The sequence below is a fragment of the Microtus pennsylvanicus genome, chromosome 10 (assembly GCF_037038515.1).
Source record: "Microtus pennsylvanicus isolate mMicPen1 chromosome 10, mMicPen1.hap1, whole genome shotgun sequence".
Classification (NCBI taxonomy): Eukaryota; Metazoa; Chordata; class Mammalia; order Rodentia; family Cricetidae; genus Microtus; species Microtus pennsylvanicus.
This window is the reverse complement of record NC_134588.1, coordinates 69,430,324-69,454,769: the sequence shown is the minus strand read 5'-3', so window position 1 is coordinate 69,454,769 and position 24,446 is coordinate 69,430,324. Positions and strand designations below refer to the sequence as shown.

The 24,446-nt window shown below is 34.9% G+C and overlaps 1 protein-coding gene across 1 annotated transcript in view; it reads right to left on the bottom strand.

Annotated features, from left to right (window-relative positions):
- Positions 1 to 24,446, bottom strand: part of Top2b (DNA topoisomerase II beta) — a 63,480-nt gene that overhangs the window by 13,050 nt on the left and 25,984 nt on the right. Inside the window, exons 8-27 of the mRNA XM_075988631.1 lie at positions 21,728 to 21,901; positions 19,472 to 19,573; positions 19,252 to 19,389; positions 17,420 to 17,558; positions 16,646 to 16,803; positions 16,393 to 16,518; positions 15,102 to 15,212; positions 14,903 to 15,008; positions 13,871 to 13,980; positions 13,480 to 13,572; positions 13,280 to 13,394; positions 11,575 to 11,696; positions 11,225 to 11,373; positions 10,483 to 10,714; positions 8,565 to 8,699; positions 7,265 to 7,465; positions 6,464 to 6,659; positions 6,233 to 6,324; positions 3,056 to 3,211; positions 2,798 to 2,881 (exon numbers count right to left, since the gene is read on the bottom strand). Coding sequence (XP_075844746.1) covers positions 2,798 to 2,881; positions 3,056 to 3,211; positions 6,233 to 6,324; positions 6,464 to 6,659; positions 7,265 to 7,465; positions 8,565 to 8,699; positions 10,483 to 10,714; positions 11,225 to 11,373; positions 11,575 to 11,696; positions 13,280 to 13,394; positions 13,480 to 13,572; positions 13,871 to 13,980; positions 14,903 to 15,008; positions 15,102 to 15,212; positions 16,393 to 16,518; positions 16,646 to 16,803; positions 17,420 to 17,558; positions 19,252 to 19,389; positions 19,472 to 19,573; positions 21,728 to 21,901 — 2,739 coding nt within the window. The remainder of the gene's footprint in view (positions 1 to 2,797; positions 2,882 to 3,055; positions 3,212 to 6,232; positions 6,325 to 6,463; positions 6,660 to 7,264; positions 7,466 to 8,564; positions 8,700 to 10,482; positions 10,715 to 11,224; positions 11,374 to 11,574; positions 11,697 to 13,279; positions 13,395 to 13,479; positions 13,573 to 13,870; positions 13,981 to 14,902; positions 15,009 to 15,101; positions 15,213 to 16,392; positions 16,519 to 16,645; positions 16,804 to 17,419; positions 17,559 to 19,251; positions 19,390 to 19,471; positions 19,574 to 21,727; positions 21,902 to 24,446) is intronic.

Below are 24,446 nucleotides of genomic sequence, written 5' to 3'. Positions count from 1 at the left end.
CTGAAATGAAATAATGGGAAAAGAAAAACTTTTAAGTCAGAAGACCTGAGTTTTAATCCCAATTCATTTATATAGGTTCTTACCCTTACTTAATACAATAGGGTAACAGTAACTAGTGACCTAAATAATTCTTTATAACCTAGGAGCGCTGCTGACCTGTCACCATCAGAAATAGCAAACACAGGCAGTTTTGTTAAAGAGTATGAAGCTGGGCTGGAGAGATGGCTCAGCTATTAAGAGCATTTATTGCTCTTGTAGAGGACCTGGGTTCAGTTCTCAGCAGCCACATAGTGGCTCACACCCACCTTTAACTCCAGTTTGAGGGGATTCCATCCCCTTTCATGACCTCTTCAGGCACCAAGCATACACATGATATACAGGCATACATGCAGGAAAAATACTGAGGTCCATAGTAAAGTAAAAATAAACTAATCTAAAAACAAATTGAAGCTATTCTCTTCAATTGCTTTAATCATAATAATGATCTAATTAAATAGAAAAGAAAAAAACATAAAATTGAACTTATGAGGTTTGTTATCAAAATAAATGTATATATAACCACAATTATTGTGACAGACTCTAAATTCTATAAAGCCATTCTTTCTAATAATTAACAGGTTTGGAAAGATGCAAAGGAGAGTGACATCTCTTGAATGACATTTATATAGATTTCTTTAAATAAAAGTTTATAGATATGATAGGTTTTGAAATCAAACATATTGGAATCCAATGTTGAGACTTCTACTTACTAGTTGTATATTCTTAATATGCAACAGACAATTGGCAGGGCAACTACCATGTGGCAGGCTTTATAAACTCTCACCACATCTATTTTAGAGATGATGAAAAAGTCTTGGCTGAGATGAATAACTGTTTTTGATCACACCAATAGGACTCCTCTCTAAGCAAGTCCTTCCACTTCTTAAGGCTCTGAATCCTTATAAAGATGACTTCTTCCATTTGAGAATTACATGTAATGCATTGTCAGCACACAAGGGTACGTTCAATTGATGGTATCACAGACTTTAAAGAATGCAGCCATGAAATTTAAGTCTAAATATTCTTAGTTCTCAAAAAAAACCTGTATCTTGGGGCTGGAGAGATGCTCAATGGTTGAGAACATGTGTTGCTCTTGCAGAGAACCCACGTTCAATTCCCATCATCCATAAGGTGGCTCATAACTATCCATAACTCCACTTCCAGGGGATCTGATAACCTTTTCTGAACTCCATGGGAACCAGGCATGTATATGGTACATATAAACACATGCAAACAAAACACGAAGACACATAAAATAAAATAAATAAATCTAAAGAGAAAAATAAAACTTTCTCTAAAATTTCAGATCTATTCTTACTTATGTATCTGTGAGTGTGAACCACACTGTGTATAAGAGCCTACAGTGGCCAGGAGGGCATCTGAGAACTGTCTAGCTGAGTCAAAAGAACTGAAGTGAGATCCTCTGCAAGTGCAGCAAGTACTCTTTCTTAGTTGCTGAGCCATCTCTACAAGTTCCCATATCTAGAATTAATCTGTATAAATATTGCTAATTATCAAATAATAAAAGACGAAATAGCAGCACTTGGGGGGTCTGAAACTGCTTTGAATGGTAAATTTTAGTTCGAGAATCTACACTATGAAAGTAAGCACCAAATGGACATCTTTCAGTCGGCAATCAAACTGAAAGCAGTATCAGAATTGCAATGATAGTAATCAGACACAATAGTTTTCTTTTCACTGTATGTTTGTTCATTTTTATGGAAGACACTTTTCTGTATGTGCAGTGATGGTGATATGATGGAACCTGGCTAGGGTCTCACTCACGCTAGCCCAAGTGCTATGCCACTGAGCAGAGCTCAACACAACATTAGTTTGTTTGTTTTTGCTTTTTTTAAAACATACAAATCAGCAGAAAGAAAATATGCCTCTATTTAAAAAGAAAAATCTACCCAGATGGTTAATCCCAGCACTTGGGAGGCAGGGGCAAGCAGATTTTTGTGAGTTCGAGGCCAGCCTGTTCTACAAAGTGAGTTCCAGGACAGGCTCCATAGCTACTGAAAAATCTTGTCTTCAAAAAACAAACAAAAAAATTAATGAATTAAGTCAATGCATACTATGGTACTTAAAAGATCACAGAAAAAAGTCCATCAGGATTTTTACCTTTGCTAACCAAAATCAGATGTTCACTCTGCTGTTATTAATTTAATTCTAGCACTTTAAGGGACAATTTTAGAAAGGTTTACATTTTAAAACTTTTCTCTTTCACTTCTTAAATTAGAACTCCACTAACATAAAAACACTGAAATTTCTTATAAACTAAAGGAAGTTGAAATACCCGTATTCAATCATATCTATATATTGGTCTTACCTCTTTTCAGGAAAATGTCAAATCAAATCAATTAGCACAATCAGAAATCAGGTAAGAGAATTAAATCAACAGAAAGCAATAGAATTTAATTTATTCTAAACTGAACTCCCTTGCACTCATATTCACTCATGCTAGAAACAGTTTTTCCTCATAACTTCACAGAAGTAAAGCCAGCTTGATCTTAAGTATAAATACACTAGTATAAAGAAAAATTCTGAGATAATTTAAATTAAAAAGAATTTTCATTGTTACCTCATAAACATTATTTTCCCAAATGTATTTTATTCATTTAAAAAATTATTTATTCATTTAGCAGGACTGGGGGTTGGACTTAAACCTTGCACAGTCTAGGCCAATGCACTCCCATTGAGTTAGGTCAACGCACACCATTCCCAGCCTGGAATATATACTTAATTGAGATCAACATACATCCAGTTCTTCAACAAATGCTGCTAAATCTTCTTTCCAAAGGTCTGAAGGAGATTTCCTTTTGAGATCATTAACTTCTCGCCCCTGCAATTAAATAAAGGAAGAAAGAAAGGAAAAAAGAAAGTGGTACAGTTTAACATTTAATAGTTTTTAATTTTGCAAAGGATAAATCAAAATACTTAGTTTTTGAAAAATAAAATCAAAGATATGGATAATACTGAAATAGTTCCAAATTATTTAACCCACAAAAGTTCATACTTTTGTATCTCTCTGCTTAATGAGTTCTTCAACTTTCTCTTTAGTAAGAGACCACAGAGACATATTTAAAATATAATTAAAGTCAGGGCCTGAAGGAGTTCCTGAGTCAGAGGAACTGTCATCATGTTGGTTTTGAGTGTCTTCCTCTTCAGCTGCCTGTAAAAAATAACAAACTTTATATTAAAGTCTATTATAATATCAAGTCAGCAATTAATTTCATTGAATATTGGGCTTAAATGGTATACTGTTAGTGTTACACCTTCAGGGTGGTAGGAGTTATTTAAGATTACCATCAAGGTTGCCTATAAACCCTATTTCCTATGTTTAAAAAAATTTTAAGATTTTCTTAAAATATACAATAAAATCTTCAAAAGGAATAGTATATTTTATCCCTATTTACTCAGAAATTTGATGAGAAGTTAATTGCTTTCCTAAGTCCTAAAATGAAAAGACAGTGTATCTTAAAATTATTAAGTAAAATTGTTTTGTCAGACTTTTATACTGGTCAGTAAATGAATATAAAATTGCTAATAAATCACTCATAAAAATGTTTTAATAGTTGTAAAAAGTGAATATAATAGGCTCCATTTACTCACTAAGGATGAATTTTAATAAAAATGCTCTATTGCCATAGGGATTATTCAAATGAAAACTCAGAAAATATGTTAATTGAAGACTAAGTTGATGATTTATGGTGGAGAAATTTTCTGAAAGTTTACTCATATTAACTGAAATTTAAAGAAGCCTCTTATGCTAATACTTTGTTTCAAATTACAATGAATTTAATAAAAAGCAGTTTTTAAGCTTTCAAAGGCTTAAAAACAAAGACATTAAATAAAATTGAATTAAAGTTATTTAAGAAACTCAAGTAATTAAAAATGACAAACTATCCTAACAAGCTAAATGTTTAAAAACTCTACAATTAAGAAATGTTAGCCAGGCGGTGGTGGCGCACACCTTTAATCCCAGCACTCGGGAGGCAGAGGCAGGCAAATCTCTGTGAGTTCGAGACCAGCCTGGTCTACAGAGCTTGTTCCAGGACAGGCTCTAAAGCCACAGAGAAACCCTGTCTCGAAAAACCAAAAAAAAAAAAAAAAAAAAAAAAAAGTTGAAATAAAATAATGTATCCCTACAAAGTTAAGTCTGAACGCACTTAGGAAATTAATGATAAAAATTAAAAGTGCAAATCAAGATGTTTCATAACACAAATAAAACTACAAACTTAATTAAAGAACAGTTGACAGATGATCAGTAAGTCCTAGATAATGAATCATAGCCTGCTCTACAGATTTAAAAAGTTCCCCAAGGCAAGTTCCAGGACAGGTTCCAAAGCTACACAGAGAAACCCTGTCTCAGGGGAAGAAAAAACAAATCCTCCAGAAACTGCTTCTTTGGAGCTATGGAGCTGCTTGGGCTAGCAGCAGCTCACTGAGGCAGTATCAGAGCACAAAACAACTCTACTTAAAACTCCTACTTCAGCCAGGCAGTGTGGCGCATGCCTTTAATCTCAGCAGGGGCACGCGGATCTCTGTGAGTTTGATGCCAGCCTGGTCTACATCTACAGAGTGAGTTCCAGGTCAGGTTCCAAAGCTACAGAGAAACCCTGCCTCAAAGAAAATTAAAAAAAAAAAAAAAAAAAAAAAAAAACCCTCCTACTTCAGAAGTCCATTTGGTGTGGTTTCATAAAACCAGAAGCACTATTAATGTGCACACTCACTAATGATGTGTGTATTTCACTATTAACAAGAAGAGCACTTCTAGAAATAGATAAAAAGTGAACTTTTCCATGTTTAATGATAAAATTCACAGTTTAAAAAATAATCTATAGCTGTTTTATGATTCTCTTTCTTTCCCAACACTTAGAGCCTCTCCTTTTGGTACCTGAACTCTTTACTCCCGTTAAGTGTACACTTAGCAACAATGGTGCAAAAGTGATAATGCAAGCTGGCTGTTACCCATGAATTCTGCTTCCACCAGAAGGGCTTCCCAAAACCAAGCCACCCTTATACTTAAAAACTGAGTTAGCACTGAATTCACTAGCTTATTGGGTGACTTTTTAAAGATAGAGTTTAAACCACACAGACACAGAAGTTCAAGCTGGATATAAAACATAACTGGAGTACAGCAGTCCCATAAATCGTAACAAGATGGAAGAGCATGCTTCATTCAGCATGTCTCTAACTGCCCATCTTGTCCTGTCCTACCTTTATTCAAACGGTATCTAAGTCTGTTATCTTGATACCACATCATTTGTTCTAATTTACTCTCTTTAACATATTTACTTCAAAATTGAGAAGAGCTTAATGGACACAAAAATAGTATTTCAATATAGCTTGATGAAAAATACAAAAAAAAATATGATTGAACTCTACAGTGCAAGAAAATTACCAGTTCACAATATATCACACAGTTTTAACTATTTTAAACAATGCTAACATCTCCATCTTAAATATTCAAATCTATTTTAGTATCTAAAAATATTAACCATCGCATTGTTTTTAACTTTTCTACATTTCTGTTTTTAATCACAATGTTGTTCTGCCTTTTTAAATTGCCTTTTTATTATCACAATATTAAGACCCTAATTCTTGAGGGGCTCTTAAGGTTTCAGTATTTCACTGAATTAATGCTACTTTATTATCTGAAATGGACAACTTAAATACAGTGTTTAAATTTCAGACCAAAAATCTAAACACAGGCAGAGGACATGCTCGGTGTCAATGGTGTCAAAGAACATTTGTCTCTCATTTTCCCAGACCCAACCACAACTAGACTAGGAGTGGTGACCAGGTGCCATATATCATCACAGAGTGGACAAAAGAATAATTTTGAGGGCTACCAGTCTGGCTCTCAAATAGTTCGCATGTACCTCATAGAAACCACCATGACAAATTAACCTCTTAATGTCAGACTTAAAAAAGAGATCAAGGAGAATGTGCTACTTTCTCAACCATGGAGTCAGCTCTACAGCCCTGGTAGAGACACTGTTTTGTAGTGGGGATCACTGTAAAGCCCTAGACTGTCTGCTCTGCGGGTAAGCAGAAGCTTTCTGTCCCCAAACAGCCAACTCAGCACCTTTATCACTTCTAAATTCAAACTTTTGGGGTTGGGAATTTTGTTTGTTTTGGAAGTTGCTTTTCAGAGCTTCTCTGAGCATCTTTTTCTGCAAGTGATTACCTTTTCTTGTGCTTCTTTCCACGCTCTCACTGGGTCAGATTCATAACCTCTCTGGACTAACATTTGAATCAAATCTTTCTTTGACCTATTCTCTATGTGAGGGAAAAATAAAATTAGGATCAAGAAAAGAGATCAATTTGTATTTGCTTATATTCTACTGATAAAAATGTCTTAATAAAGACTTTTTTTCCATTTTAACTAATGTTTAAATCTTTAAAAGCTATGCCTTACCAATAGTAATTTTTCCTTGTATCTTCTCTAAAATGAAACGGGCTTGATTATTAAGCTTTGTAGATTCTGCTCCCAACATTCCTACAAGCCATTCCTTCCGTAAACCATAATAACTTAATCGTAAATCAAAGAATTCCTTCAGAATGTCTTGCACAGTTTCATACTTCTTCAGACATCCCATATGATCAAAGAGTACCTATGCAAAATACAAAGTTTTTTCCTTTAAATTCAAAAAAATTTACTGGTATTTTAATTTATATAATATCTATAGTACTTAAAATAAGTCTAATATGACATAAATCACCTGTGAATCCCATTAAAACAAACCAAGATTAAGAACATTTCTATAAAATATTCCTTTAATGGCAAGAATTTAATAAAAACAATTATCAAAACTATGGCAGAGTTTAAAATCATAATAATTTTGATAGATAAACTATTTATTAAAAGGTTTCTTAGTGGGCTAGAGTGATGGTTCAGTGGGTAAAAGCACTTGGGGAAGACCTAAGCTTTGTACCCAGCACCCAAAGGAACAAAATCAAGCCCTGCATTCTTAAGCATTCAAGCTTACAGCTATCACTCTTATTATGAGAATCCAAAGTACGGCCATTTAAGAAAGATTAACTAGCTCTCTTTTCCGGCTCCCTCTCAGACAGGCAGCTTGGGTCGGTCGGTCGGTCGGTCGGTCTCTCTCTCTCTCTCTTTCTCTCTCTCTGTTCTTCTTCCCTTCTCCCTTCCCTTCCATAACTACTAAATAAATATCCAACCTCAAAAAAAAAAAAAGATTAACTAATATAGTACCATGGAATTACAAGTCAGAGTAGTCTGAAGTTTAAAAACTTTATGCAGTCCAGCAGCTTCTGCTTGTGCAAGTTTCTCTTCTGTCATTTTTACCACAAATTTCACAGTTGTATCAGTATGATATTCTTTGTAATCAGAAATTAGAGCTGGTGTTTTATCTGTTCCATTAAGCATAGGTTCCAGGACCTGCTCCTTGTACACCTACAAAACATTTAAAAAGACAATAATATTTTTACAACACACTATCATGTTCTCATTAATTATGTAATCTTTTAAAAATCCTCAATTCCAATGGAGGCAAAGAGGATACTGATGTCTTTGTTGTTTCTGCTCATCACTGCAAAGGTGACATGTGAGGATTGCGTGGTGCTGAGGAGAGAAGATAAACTCAAAATCTATCTGAAGGGATGTTAAGATGGCTTATCACATAATATTGTTCGAAAGGATCTGACTTTGGTACTTAGCACCCATGTTAAGCAGCTCACAACCACCTATAATCTAGCTTCAAGGGATCCAATGGCCTCCTCTGGTTTCCATGAGTACCCACGTGCATGATGCACAAATATACATACACATAATTTATTAAAATTAAGATATTGAATTTAAAAAAGCCAGGAGTGGTAGCACATGCCTTGGTTCTGGTTCTGGTCCACGTAAATCCCAAAGCCCCATAAAGTCTATGAGTATAAGTGGGTGACATTTGCTAGACTAGCAGAGTGGCATGCAACCCACTTAGATTTAAAGCAGCTAATACTGACCTGAATTTACTGAGCATATTTATACAGGCCCACAATATTTCTCATTCCATGTTTTTTGTTTTAAAACAAACACAAACATACAATCTCTTTTTTAAAAATGAATAAAAGAAAGCAAGCACCACTTAAATCAGTGGTTCTCAACCTCCCTAATGCTGCAACCCTTCAATATAGTTCCTCACATTGTGATAGCCCCCCAACCATAAAATTATTTTGTTGCTACTTTATAACTGTAATCTTGCTACAGTTATGAATCATAACATAAATATCTGTGTTTTCCAGTGGTCTTAAGCAACCTCAGTAAATGGGTAGTTTGACCATCAAAGGGGTCACAAGACCCACAGGTTGAGAACTGCTGACCTAATGTAAAACATACTATTTTTTATATATACTTAAAAACTTGAAAATTCAAAACACAAAATTCAAACACAAAGGTAAAAAATAAATACCAAATCAAATCCTAAGCAGACACAGAACAAACAATTAGGTGGGTTATTTGTGCCACAAAGAATAAAGTGATGCCCTTCTCACATGGTTATACTGACCTGGGTCCAAGTTCTAACAGGAAGTTCTGTAATCTCTACTGTGTTTCTATCCACCACAAATATCTCACCACTGACAGCATACTGGTTCTGACCAAGTTCCTGGATGGTGCCTTTAAAGTTTTTATAGTTTGGAAGCTGCAAGGAGACAAAAATAATTTAAAAGTTTGACTTTTGTTCTTGAGTGCCAGCACCACCTGTAAGCAGCCTTAGCACATGGTCTACTTACATGGCAGGTCACGTGACTGAAACTAAGCTTCCCACCCTCACTCGGTGCTCACTAAGTTCTGCTAACACAGTCTGAACACCACCTAATCTTCCCAGCATTCACAGTCTTCCTAGAGCAGTGCACTTTTTCTGTCTATTGCCCGAATTCCTTCTACAATTAGCTTAGTATTCTTTCAATTCAAACGCCCTTTGCTTCACATTGAATGGCTTGTAATTTGGATACAAGTGAACTTTATAATTTTTATCTAATGATTTTTCTCTGCAGAACTACTTTTCTCCCATGCTCTGCTTGAAGATTTTGAAAATTTATTCTATCTACTCTCCCAAGGTTTCATGTGAAAATATAATTACCATTGTAAGAAATCTAATTGTGGTTTTTAAAAGTAAGGCTTTGAAGAAATGGTGAGGATTAAGCAAGGTCATTAGGGTGGAATCCCATGAATGAATCCTAGTACTATTGAATCTGAATAACTATTCAAGGAGAGAGGGCAGAAAGACAGTTGTATGTGTACACACACATGTACACTACACACATACACACACACAGACACTTCTCATCATATGAGGCCTTGTATTGCTAGAGGGCTCTGCCAAACATGAAAGTCATCACTAGATAAGGCCTCTAGGCCCTGAAACTCCAGAATTATGAAGTAAAATAAGCCCCTTTCCCTCAAAACAAAGTAGCCTGTCTTAGGTATTTCATTATGGGAACAACAAAAAAGGAACTATCTATTAGCTCTGACACACACTCAGCTCCCCATTTAATTCACCAATATAATTTACTCACCCTCAACCAGATCACCATTAGAATCGGTCATCCATACCTGCTGCTGTCACTAAAAAGTCTAACATACAGCAGGAGATGCTTTGTGCATATTGAATGATTACTATAAATGTCAAGCTCTAATATCTTCTCCTGACAAGTCATTAACTTTAGAAAACAAAGACCCTAACTCTTAAACTCACCTCTTAGCTCAGAGCCATGATATAGGCAGAGAAGGCATGTACTGATAGAATACACTAGTTCATCATCCTTGAATCCATCTACAACAGTTTAAATAAAATACTATCATAGAAAGTAATTTGGAGCTTGGGATCAGAGTAAGAAAGAATGTTCGGTGTAGGTGCATACAGAACCTAAGTTCACATCCCCAGTATCCACACAAAAAGCAAGGCATGGCTACATATATCAGTGACCCCAGCACAGGGAGGCAGAAGCAGGTAGATACCAGGAGCTCACTGGTTAGCCAGCCTAGCTAAAATGGCCAGCTTCCAGTTCAGTGAGACACCTGGTCTCAAAGCAGTAAGAGTGACAGGGGAAAGCACTCAATGCCCTCTTCTGCAATATACCTGTGTGTATATAATGTATATGTCATTATAAGGACAATTCTCATGGCCTTAATACTTTAAGGACAAAAACAAAGCTACATACGAGTGTAATAAGAAACCATTCTCTGAAGTTTAGAGATTTTGAAGCCTGAAGTACAAGGTATTTTAAATTTTCAAATAAAGAGTTTCTCTCCATAAAACTTATCTTCACATTCATTCATCTTTCATGTAAGAAAATATAAATTTATATCATAATAGGATCCTGTCTACAATGGTTCTAAAATGAAAAAATTCCATTATTTTTCTAAAAGTTTTCCTTTATCCATTATTATTTAAGTAAACAACACTGGCCATAAAAACTTACCATGGGATGAGGGTCCAAACCCTCTAGCATCCGTCTGACATTGTTCACAATTTCTCTAGCATCATAGTTGGGCAGTTTACAAGCCCATCCAGTCCCAATGCCCTCAGCACCATTAATCAAAACCATAGGGATTATGGGGATGTACCACTCGGGCTCCACACGCTGATTATCATCATAAAGGAACTTAAGTAAGTTATCATCCACGGCCGGAAAAAGCAGTCTTGCCAGAGAGCTAACAAAAGGAAATAGGACAATATTGCCCCGAGAAGTGAAACTTCATAAGAATTTGACATTTTAAGAAAACCCTCTGAAAAGAATACATTTTTAATAGTTTTTTACTACATGTTATAATAAAATTCACCTAACATTAGTACAAAAGGCATATTTTCCCAAGCATAATCCAGTATAACAGAGTCATTTTTCAATTACTTTCTTAAATTCTTTATATTGGTAAATAACTTTGTAAGAAGTTCCAATTATTCTGAATAAAATACCTAACCAATTTTTGGTCTAAAGAATAAAACTAAGTGCAGGAAAAAAAGTATATATTTATTAGGACTGATTTTTACCAAGAATGCATAAAAATTAAGGTCAAAAGACTTGTACCAAATAATTTAAAGTACTCACCCTGAGAAAGGTAAGTAAATAATCTTCTCTCCACTGCTTTAATTCTACTGAAGTTTTGCTTGCTACAACAAATTTCAAATTAAACATTATGTCAGTAAGTTAGCAAACTATTTACCTTAACATTGTGAAAATATAACGAGGGCTTGCAGCATCTTTGCCACCATGAAGCCGAGTTCCAAACTGACCAATGGGCTGAAGCAAGTTAATGTTGTTACTGCCCACAAAATTCTGAGCCAAATTCACAATAGTCATCATCAATGCTTGCTACAAAATGGAAAAAGACAGAATTTATGATTAGTAGCCTAATTTTTTTTGGAACTATGCCTCAATTTGTATTAAAATCTAAACTCTCAATTCTATTATATTTTCAAAGACCTCATTTAAAAAATATACTCTATTATGAATAACTATCATTTAGTATCCCAATAATTACTGTTCTCAGTTGACTTCATTCTCAATGCTTACTTCTCCATGATGATAAGCAGACATTTCAGCAACAGATCCAGCCAGCTGGGCAACTTTGACTTCACGTTTATCATTCCTCTTGAAACAGGTAAACAAAACTTTTCGCTGGCCTGGTTTGAAGCCTATTTTTAAAAAGAGCAACCCTCCTTTAAAAATACTTTTAAAATATTGTCACTGCATGAATCTCAGTCTCAACTTCTTTTCCCAGATCACCTTCATGAGTAACCTCTCGTAGGACATGAAACCTACATTGTCTCTGATCTTTCATAAAGTTTGTTAACCACTCTCTTCTGTCATTTTTATATGTTACAAATAAGATACCTCATAATAACAACTATTTTAGTGTCAACACTATAGGTTTGGGGAAAAAAAAAAGAAAGACATTTGCAATTCCAGAAAACAACAAGTTCTGGACTTAAAGAAATTTTCAGAGATATCATACTTCTTCCATATGGGTCTCTATTTCATGTGACCCAGTGCCAGCTGTCACCTAAGTATTAGCAAGCAAACAAATTGATGATGTCTATTAGCACATCCACCATCAGAAAAACTCTTACAAATGTTTACTGAAGTAATTAAGAACATAGTCTTTAGAATCTTGGTAATCTGGATATTCATACCATGTGAATGAGCAAATTACTAAACTAGTCTCAGTGTCCAGAAAGTAACTGAAATAATAACCATAGTCATAAGATTATGTGAGATTAAAGGCCTCCTTCTCCTCCTTGCTGGAGACCAAGAGACACAGCAATAACCTTATCCATATATGCTGACTACTGCATCTACCGTTATGATGCCAGAGCATGGAAGAAATAAGAAGAAAAAGTATGGCTATTTCTTTGAAAATTTCATGATTAACTGAGGAAATAATATTAGCACAGATAATAAGAGGAACATAAGAAGTGACAAAGAAGTTCAGGCATCTAACACCAATTTAGACAGAATGAATATTCATAGAAAGGAGACAGTCTCAGGCTAGACATGATTGATGGACAAAACTATTAAATGAAAAATCAAGCAACACAAAGATGAACAAATTTGCTATGACATATAATTGAGCCTGGCTTTTCAAGTAGGAAAATCAGTTACTAGAAAGTTTCCAATCTCCCCCCCACCCCCCCGAGACAGGGTTTCTCTGTAGCTTTGGAGCCTGTCCTAGAACTTGCTCTATAGATCAAGCTGACCTTGAACTCACAGAGATTCGCCTGTCTCTGCTTCCCGAGTGCTGGGATTAAAGGTGTGTGCCACCACCGCCTGGCCAGAAAGTTTCTAGATTTTTTTTAAGTGAAATTAAATATTTAGATTTTGTTAATAAGATATAAAGATATAAAAAGATATTTAAAAAGCTTATTCTCCGATAAGTTTTTAGAAAAAAAATTATTTTTCTTAATTTTTGAAATTTCAATTTTAGAAATTACTCCACAAAAGCATAAGGAGCTTTAAAGACTGGCCTTAATTTCCCTGAAAATTTCAAAAGAAGAGTAAAGACTTCAGCCCTCCCACAACTTATCTACTGCAAAATTTTTAAGCTCTTTTGAATCAAATCTTCATGTTTTGTAAGATTTCAAGTAAGAATTTTAAATGAACCATAGACTTCGGTATTTTAAATAAGAATTTAAAGTGGACCATAACAGTGGCCTAATGTACATGAATTTAAACCATACAGAGCATGCAAGGATAAGAAAGACTTTTACAGATTACTTACCATCCACAAGAGACGGTATAGATCTCTCATTGTCTGAGTTTGAGAAGAGAATCAATTCCTTGTTGATGAAGTCATTGTACGTCAAGTGCTTTGTTGCCGTACCATACAAAAATTGCTAGGAGAAAAGTCACAGCAATATTGTCACTCTTACTGCATGAATTTTAGTCTCACCCCTCCCCCAGATCACCTTCATGACTAACCTCTGGTAGGCCATGTAACCTACGCTGTCTCCGATCCTCCATAAAGTTTGTTAACCATTCTTTCCTGTCATCAATCTTCTTCTTACTGAATGCCTAAAGAAGTCCAAGTAATAATGTCACATATTAAAATCAGTTTTATTATAAATCTTAATTTATAAATGGTAAATAATTCTGGGAACTAAAGTGCTTTTCCTAATTTTTAATCAAAATTTTATTTGAGTTGCATCTTTTTATTAAAGAAATAACAAAACCAAGAAGAAATAAATAAATAAATTTTACAACTTTAGGTACTATCAAGAAAGACTTACCACACAAAACTAGCTCTGGGAGGAAATGTACAGCAAGCAGGGAGTGGCTAAAGAAAATTTTCCTTTATGAACAGCATACTTACCAAGGTAATGGCAGCATCATCTTCAGGGCCAGCATATCTAAACAAAATACGATGCCTTTCCATATCAGCAAAATATTCCTTTGCTTCTTTAGCTGTACTGGTACCCAATCCTGTATGATTTCATATAAAACAGGGTCACAAGTAAAAATGACTATTTAAAACCATCAAATGAAGGCTTATAGAGAAAGTCATTAAATTGGTACTAATTGATCAAACTTAAGACAGACAAACCAAATATAGGCCTCCTGACTTAAATAAAGCTAAAAATTAATAATTTTTTTCTGTCAAGCGACTCTAACTCAAATATGATCACATTCTGATTAAAAATCAAAAAATAGAAAATAAGCAGAAAGGAACTTGCTATAAATTAAATGAAACTAAAGGAACACGATGAGCAAAATTCCCTAATGAATTAAAATGAGAAAATATGAAAACGGAAACAGTAATGAAATATGAAAAGATTACATTCAGAGATTTAAGAGACCCATAAACCATATGCTAACTTTTTGGATCTTGACTTAGAATTTTAAATAAACCATATATTAATGTAATCATGAGGAATTTTAATGTTGTTTGGATTTTTAAATATATTAAAGGAGAATATGGATACTTGTTTAGATGCATATTAAATAGTGACAGTTGAAATGCTGTAGTGTCTAGCAGTAATTTCAAATTAACCTGGGGTACTAAAAAAGGCTAAATGGTCATGAAAATGGCGATTGTTAAAATGCATAAGCAGTTCTAACACAATTTGTGTGTGTGTGTGTGTGTGTGTGTGTGTGTGTGTGTGTGTGTGTGTGTGTATGAGCATGCACGCATGTGATAAAACTTAAGTCCTAAGGGAAAATTCTATAACATTATTATTATTATTAATTCAATTTTTCTTATAGAATTTTTCTATGAAAAAAATTTAGTAAACAGACTGCTCTTTTTAAAATCTAAAAGACAAACTTTCGAGATATTTTTAATCCTCTCATAAAAATAGATTATATAAGCAGTCATTTCATAAAAATTAAAAATTAAAATACAAACCTTTGTAGTATTTTATTTTCCATGCTTTCTGGTTTTCTATATGTTTTTTCCATTCATCAAATTCAGGAATACTATAAAAGGAAAGTTCCTGCTTATTTTTGCTTGCCTTAAATTAATTTTTAAAAAGAAAAGAAAAAGAAATTAGTTCTTCTGCTAATACTTAAAAAAAAGTGCAAAATTAAAACAATGCAAGCAATACCTTTACAATGGGAGTAATGAATTCTTCAAGAAAACCATGCTTCAAGAGTGATGGCCAATTGTGATGAATAAAATTGATTAGAAGGCCTTTGATGTGAGAACCATCTTGATCCTAAAGAAAAGTAAAAAGCCCCATAATTTTATAAAATATTAAGTAATTTTAATAAAATTTAAAATGTATGAGTGAAACCAAGACAAAATTACACTCAAATTATAGATAAGCATCTTATAAAATAGTATAGATTAGATGACTATAAAGGAACTGTCACTTAAAATACAAGTATAGCTAACAATATACTAAATATCTGGCCTTACATTATATATACACACACACACACACACACACACACACATATATATATGTATATATTGTATAGTGTAACAGATTATAGACTGTTTAAAGGTAAAAAGATTCAAACATGGTTATAACCCCACTTCAACGGGCAACAGAAAAGGAAACCCATTGGGTATTTACATTACAGTTATCTTCTCATGACAAGAGAGCTGGAAAAAATCTGCTTAAAATTATATAGCAGTTCTTTTCTGTGAATTCTCCACAAATGCTTTTACATTTTAAGAGACAATGTTGGCTACATAGGAAGCACTTCCTATTCAATACTGTAGTCCTTTCTTGATGGCTGCTACTTTAAAGTCCTCCGGGTTTTATGCATCCCCACTTAGGTCAACTCTGCCATAGTGAGCATCACCTAAGTCGCTGTTCCTCACTTACAAATGCCAACACATGAGCCGGGCGGTGGTGGCGCACGCCTTTAATCCCAGCACTCGGGAGGCAGAGGCAGGCAGATCTCTGTGAGTTCGAGACCAGCCTGGTCTACAAGAGCTAGTTCCAGGACAGGCTCCAAAACCACAGAGAAACCCTGTCTCGAAAAACAAAACAAAAAAAAAAACAAATGCCAACACATCATTCCTATTTCCACATGGGCTCAGTCACTGTGACGTAACACTGAGTCCTATTCTTTTCATACCTGCTGCTTTTGAGAACATTTTTAAATAACCAATAATGTTAATACCTACCCACAAATTAAATAATAAAAAATGAGCTTCATGTGCATGTTTTGATACAATAATATATCCTCTAGAAGCACACAATCACTTTCACCTATGCCATTTCCTGAGACAATTACCAAGAGACAATCTAAGGGTTAAGGATATAGCTCAGCAGTAAAACATTTGCCCCAGGTCCAGCATGCATGCATGTATACATGCATAAATACATATATAAAACAATCTTGAGATATGAACTGTAAACATGCAATAATTTACAGACCAACCTGATCAGTCATAATCATAATCTTTCCATAACGTAAGGTTTTCAGAGATTCTGCATCATCATAACTTTTCTTGTATTGTAAGCCAACTATTTTAATAATATTGTTTATTTCTGCATTTTCCATAATCTATAAAAAAAGGGAAAACATTTTTAAATTGCTATAGTACTTAAAAAGTGAGTCTGAATCTGCATTTGAAAATTCAGTTTTAGAAATATGTGTAAATGTCATAAATACCTGTGAGATGCATACAAACCTGCTTATGAGACGCTTCTCGCACATTGAGAATTTTACCCCTGAGTGGGAAGACTCCGTATCTGTCCCTCCCGATCACACCTAATCCAGATACAGCCAGCGATTTGGCAGAGTCCCCCTCTGTTAATATCAATGTACACTCCAGGGAATGTTTGCCACCTGGAAAATATTTTCAAATAATATATATTTTAAGTTCCTTATTTCACTGATGAGAAAAATGTAGCCAGAAAAAAATTATCACAATAATGGAAGACTAACAGTCACTTTATATTACGCTTAATGAAGATTAAACTGTAAATGCATTGTAATGAATTCCCAACCTCCTAAAATTGTAGTATACAGTACATGCAATCCCTTCCTTCCTTTCTTCTCTCTGTCTGTGTGGTCATGTGTACTCATGTGAGGCCAGAGCAGGAAGATAGCTGTTGTCCTCTATTGCTCTTCACCTTGTTAATAACCTTGAGACAGAGTCTTTCACTGAACCGGAAGCTCACTACTTCAGCTAGGCTGACTGGCTAGCAAGCTCTCAGGATCAATTGCATCCATACCAATGTCCCACAGTGCCGGGGTAAAGACACACACAACCATGCCCAGATTTGCACATGGGTGTTGGGGATTCAAACTTAGGTTCTTATGCTTACACTGCTAGCACTCTTACCCACTGAGTCATCTCCCGAGCCCCATATGAAGCAATTTCAATTACACTCTAAACAGAAAATAACTGAATAAATTAAAGGTTAAACTTAAAATCTTTAAAAATTGGTTTGACTCTTACCAGCATCATTGGCATCATCCAGCTTGGGAATACCTTTGATTTTACTGTATTTTACTGATGAACACTTCTTATTCAGCTGAGTCTGAGCCTTAAATTTTACCCAGTTCAATATGCTTTCTACAATGCCACAATTAGAGGCCTTAAAAATAAATGAATCAAAGGTCAGTGGTATAAAAATAAGCTGAAAATTCATAAGTTCATCTAAAATTTATAGGACTGCCTATGACAGCTAGAATTCGGGCAGTTTGAAGACAAAATTATAATGATGAGAATAATAATACATTCTAGTAAATTTTATGCAAAGACAGTAGAATGGTATTATAGCTAGTTACTAAAACTAATGCAGGCCGCAACAATGACCTACTGTACTGAAAGACCAACATGAGAAAAATCCTGCCATAGCAAACTTCATGAAAAATATGGAAGGCTCTTGTAGTAAGGCTCTTACTTCAAGTTAACATCACAAAAGCTTAACCACCCATTAATTTACTAATTGCCAAATTTAGACACTGACATCTCCAATATCCGCCAATTAAATCCTAAATGCTATGAGAAAAAAACACTGATATAAAAATGACATTAGGATAACTCGGAAACTCATGCACAGGCCTCGTTCTAACGACTTCACCTAACACACTGTATATTATTTGCAATGAATTGGTGTATGATGATAACCTGTTTCTTTTAAGAGCTAAACATCTTCAGTTCCAAGTCTTAAAAGCCTTTTTTCTATTAATTGCCCTTAGTGATATAGTTTCAGGCATATGAAATAGTTTTCTAGCCACTTTAATGAAAAGAAAGTAGCAAGCTGTGCCAAATCTAGACTACTCAAATAATACAATATCTGCAACCAAATTCTCCGTAAAAGTGACTGTTATGATAACATAAAGTTACAGTGTAACTGAGCTTGGAATTCATTATGAGTGCTTTACAGGCTTCAAAGCTGGACTCTAACGAGAAAATGTGCTTTATTTCTTAGATCCTACCTTTGAAAACCTAATATTGGGATTTAACAAACACAATTCCCCATGGTAACTGTTCTTTCTATTCCCCACCACACTGTACAGTTCCCAAGGTGCACATGGGGAGGGGTTACAATAAGGATGACTTCAGCTAGTTGATTGCACGATTATAGTCCCACTGCCAAAGGCACTTCCCAGATACTTAGTAAATGTTTAACTGGTGGTACTACTAAAAAGGGAGTCAAATGAGATCCTGAGTAGTGTACAACAGATTACAAGGAACCAAAAGTGGCTACAAAATCCAGTTACAAATCCAAGATTTGTTATTTACTTATGCATTTTAGAAAAATTTTAAAAAGCTAAAATAATATGTACAAATTCAAATGCAATTTGTAATAATGTAGAAAATACTACATTTTATATACGATATCATCTACATATGTGATATATGTATAGCTCTATAACAAATGATATATGTATATACGTTATATAGATATATAGAGCATGCATACATACGTGTGTGTGTGTGTATCAGTAGAAGAATCTGAACAAAAGAGTAGACAATGAAAACGGGAGACTACGAGGCTCTGCATAGTTGTCAATAGGAAACCAGACCTTTGCAATGGCCAACATAAAGCTAACACACTTAGCAATGTAATTCCATACTTTTGTGCTCAACAAAACAATTAATAGTTTAATGAAATAATGTTGTCTACACTTTTAAAATTAGCAGAATGAAGTATATTAACACATAGTTTAAGCAAGCGTAACCTACAGTTACTATGATAAAAGAGAATTTGGTTACAAATAAAATAAATAAATAAACCCTATTTGCTCTGTTCTCAATAATTCTGGAAAAATAATACTTACTGCTTTAAAAAACTTTTCTGACAGTTGGCATTTGGACCCAAAACTTTTGGGCTGCAGAGTCATGTTTTCCTTAGTTTGAGAATCAAAGGTTGGATTTTCAATAAGACAATTAATAAAAACCCATATATGGTTTTTAACCTGTGAAAAACACAACAAAAATGTTCAATATCAAAACAGGCATGAAGTGGTAACTCAACGGAACACATAAAGCATCACTTACTTGAAATGGCTTCACTGATACACCAGCTTTGTTCTTTTTCTTAACTACTTCAATCAGTTTACCAACAACTTGATCTACTACGTAATCCACATGCCGTCCACCCTGCAGAGGGAAAAGCACAGAATACAAAACTTTCTATAGCTAAAGGATCCAACAACTTAGTAGTCTCAGTATAACTGTTTTCTTGAGGACTAAGAGTCTGAAAATGATAGTGAGGATTTAAAAGGATATTTTAGGTCACAATGTCAATAAATTATCTTCTGTAATCTTTTCCTCTAACACCAGATCTAGAGCATTTCCTAATACTCAAAATCAGTTCTCTGATTATCTGAGCAGCAAGTGAATGTACAACAATGTAATTAGCATCACTCAGAGTTGGCACAGAGACCACATATTGATTAAAGAATGGCTCAGTCCCTTAAGGGCTGCCTCAGACTTTCAGATTCCCCTGAACTGAACTATCTATCCACCTGTAAAACTAGGGAATCCCGTATTCCACTCAGAGTTTGAGAATTGAATAAGATGGTTCATAAAACTCAGGAACATATTTTATTGTCTACTATTAATAAAAAGGCAGTTTCCCCCAAAAGAGTCTCACTATATATATAAACCACTCTTAGCTCTATACCTAACAATACATGATCAACACAAAACAAACTCAATGACATTTTGAAGGTTCTTCTTTCTTATTTTTATCTTATAGGCCTTTTGCATATATATTATGATCTCCAATTTTGTGTTTTTATGGGATTTCTATGTGTGCAAATGAGTGTGTCTCTGCATCTATGTTTCTTTTGCTCTTTCTTTGGCTCCTTTTCTTCTGTTTGTTTTGTCCTATTCCAGTTTGTTTATTTTTATTTTATTATAATTATTATTATTTAGATGTCTGTTTTCTAATAAGAAAGAAAAAATGTACATTAGGGTGGGAGGGGAGATAGGAGGATCTGGGAGGAGTTGGGAAGTGGGGAGGGGAACTGCAATCAGAATATATTATATAAAGAAAAAATATATTTTTGATTTAAAAAAATATTGAGCAACAACAGAGACAGAACTCATGAAAAACCAAATGGACAACATATATAGGATAAGGTACAGGGAAAGAGAACTCCATGTAGCTTCCTAATCTTCAGGAATACCATCCTGTCCCCCAACACTATGGTATATTCAACCTGGAACATCTCTGAAGACACTGCTTATGGTTTTCTTTTTGGCTGTTTTTTGTTGTACACAAGAGTATCCTATTTCACCCCAGTTTTTAAAAAGATACAGAAACCATGTGACTCAGTTCCAATCAATGACATGTTAGCAATTACCAGCTGGGTGGTCCTTCTAGGAAAACTATTACATCCTGACCGAAAGATGGTAATTGGCTTAACACCATTCCCTCTCCTTAGAACTTGGAAATGAAGTATAGAGATATACTAGTATTTGAGGATAGGAAACAAAGTCACATGCCATAACTTGTAGAAAAGAAAGTTAGGAAAAACAGAGGCCCCTAGTGGCATTAGTGCTCCACACAGTTGCAGCCTGTGTGATGGGGGGGGGGGGGGGGACTTTTAAATAAAGTTTTAAATCACTGTCTAACAGAATAAAATCATTACTGGGTTAAATCTGTGTTGACCAAAACAAGTAATATTAAATTATTTAAGAAACTATTAAAACATTAAAAGGTCAAACTTAAACAAGAGTCACAAATCAGTGCTTTAAACTAGCCTACAGTATTTGCTTGCACGACTGAGTGTTTTACTCAGTGGTAACCTCTTTAGCTTAGTCATTCATTCAGTTTTTTTTCTTTGCAGAGCTGTGGATTAAAGTCAGAGCCTCTAACATGCTAGGTAAGCACTCTACCACTATGCTACATCCACAGACAATAAATGTTTTTAGGTAAGAAGAATTTTATTTGATTTTGAAATCCAAAGCCTATAGATGAGGGCTCAAGCTCCTCAGACTAGCAAATAACATGTTCTACAAGCTGAGCTCCCAAGAAGCTCATTTCCTATTATTCTCTATCATACTCTCAATTCAGAATACAAAATAACAAATTTTGTCAATTTAAATTTCAGAAAATATGTTCAATAATAAGCACTAAGCATATTAACTTCTCAATGTATATTTAAATACTTTGCATAAATTTGATAAAAATAACTTTAATTTTTATGAGTCAAATTTAACATAACAAAGCCAACATTTTCTTTTATTTCATTATTTAATGTACTGTTTCACCGATGACTTGGAAACCAAGAACCTGGCACTTACTTTTGTAGTTGCAATACTATTCACAAAGCTGATCTGCTGGAACCCTTTCTCACTCAAGGTGAGGCAAACATCCCATCTTTCATTTGCAAGTTCATGGATAACTTTGAGGGCTACCCCAGTTTCATCCAATTTGTCTTTCACATAAAGATCTACGTAGCTGCGAAATCCATTTACCTATTAATTTATAAAACAATGAATAGTCACTCACAGGTCAACAGTATAAATACATGCCACTAGTTACTTCTCTTACTTTGATTCTCATTTATAGCAGCTTTTACCCAAGATACAAGTCATCATGCACTCTCTTCTCGACCCGTTTGTAGAGCATTCATTTGTGTGTATACCGATGAAGTTGAGAAAATATGGTTATTAAGTTATTATAAAGTCTTTCATAAAACTAATTATTTTATGTGACAAATATTACCTTTCAGTATAAGTTAAGATTTGAGGAAAATTAAAGCAAAAGACATCTCTGTCCTTATGGAAAACAGCTAACCAAATGAATTAACAATTTTTACAAGCCCCTTAAAGAACTGAGACTGTGAAATAACTGAAGAGAGACACCTGCTGAAGAAAACCATAGAATCTCAGTATTTGCTTAACTAGAGCAGAAGTTTAATAGAACAGTACAAACCTTACACTAGATGTCTTAACTAATCATAATCACTACTGGAAGACTGCAAGCATAGGAAGCTCCTAAGGTCTATGGTTGAGGGTGGGGATTCCAGGTTCCCATCCCTTCAAGTTTTCCCTCCAGGAAATGCATACACTTGTTATGGTGCTGGCTAGAAGAAAACAGCAGCCAGTGGAAAATCCAGCCAGACTCCATTCTCTTACAAAAAGAAAACAAGGAGGGGGGCTTATTCTGTAAGTCAGTGGGCCTCATGATTCAGACTGAGGACATTTATGGAAAGTTGCTACAACTGGAGAAAAAGAATTAAGGGCAGACGAAAAATCTCTACTCATGAAAGATGTGCATAAGCACTCTGAAGTCAGTCTGCAGGAAACAGACTCGATGTGCACTCCAGGACTGGATTTCATCAGACATTAGAGAACTCTTCTCTTACATGCTAACCCCAGACCAATAAGCCTCTAATAACAAGAGTGAATTTCAGCCAATAGAGCTACAAGACAGACCATCTCTGCCAGGTAGTTCAAAGACTTGAACAATGAAGAATAGAAAGAAACAAACTTCAAACACAGTCTACCTCCTAGTCCGGTAACAAAGCCTATTTACCTCAGCACTACTACCTAATACAATATAGTTTGCCACAAATACTTTCAGGAATTCTAAAAAGAATTTAAAATTGAAAATAATCAGAGTCAGCTCCAGAGCTGGGTAGATGGCTCACTGGTTAGGAGCACTTCCACTCTTGCAGAGGACAAAGAACCCAGGTTCCCAGCACCATATAAAAAGCTCACAATTGTCAGTAATTCCAGTTTCAAGGGATTGTCTGGCCACCACATGCACCAAGCACACACACACACACAGTACACAAACATATGCACAGGCCTAACACTCAGACACATATAATAAACCCAAACTAAAAACAAAGCATCTCAGACACATCTTAGATGTTGTTACACGGCATTTAAAATCACTATCATTAGAATGGCACAGTCTCTAGTGGGAAAGGCATTCCACTTCAGATGAGAAATGGAATCCAAATACTAAAGAAAATGAAAGTGCTAAAAATCAAAAGCACCACAGACATAAGAAATGTCACTGACAGAGATCATTGGTAGGGGGAAAAGCTAATAAAGTCGAACGCAAGGCAACAGAAACTAAACAAACTGAAACAAAGAACAAATCAGCCCAAACCTCAAGTGTGATAAAGCCAGCATAGCCCGTACACCAGAGGAAAGAGAAAGAATGGTTCAGAAAGTTCAAGCAGTCATGGCTAGAAGTTTTCAAAATTTGTAACACCAATAACAACAAAAACAACAAAGTCAAGGTGCTCAAAGAATGTCTCACAGGATAAATGAAATCACATACTAAACCACACACACACACTCAGATTCTCACACACATACATACATATTATATCTATAAAATCCTCACAACAGACAGAAGAAAAAGAAATATGTTAACCTTACCAAGAGAAGAACACAAACACATCACAACAGTCTTGTAATCATAACACATGTCAAGCAAGAATTGAGTGGCATCTTTGTATGCTGAACAAAATCCACTATCAACCCATAATTCTTTTGAAAAAATATCATTTGAAAGAGAAAGAAAAATAAGGATTTTCTCATATAATAGCAGGGAATTCATTGTCAACAGTTCTAGAAGAAAGGTTAAAGAAAATCCTTGTGCAGAGGTGTAAGATTAAATCAAGAAGTTTAAACTGAGCCAAATGGCATATGTGTGCAATTGGAAGTACTTCGGAGGCTGAAGCAAGAAGACTGCTTGAACCCAGAAGTCACAGGTCAGCCTGGGCAACTCAGCATAACTAGATCACCAAAATAACCAACAACAACAAAAACATATGCGCAAGCACGTCTGTGTATGTCTCAGAACTGAGAGCCATACAAATCTATTTCTTCTGCCTCCTTTTCCTCTCCCTACAGTGCTTACAGGCTGTATAAGTAAAGTGAAATGTCTTTAGCTCAGTGAGTAAAGCGCCTGCAGTGGAAACATGAGGACCTGAGTCAGATCCCCAGAACCAACACCAAGCCAAGCACAGCAAGGCACATTTGCAACCCCAATGCTCCT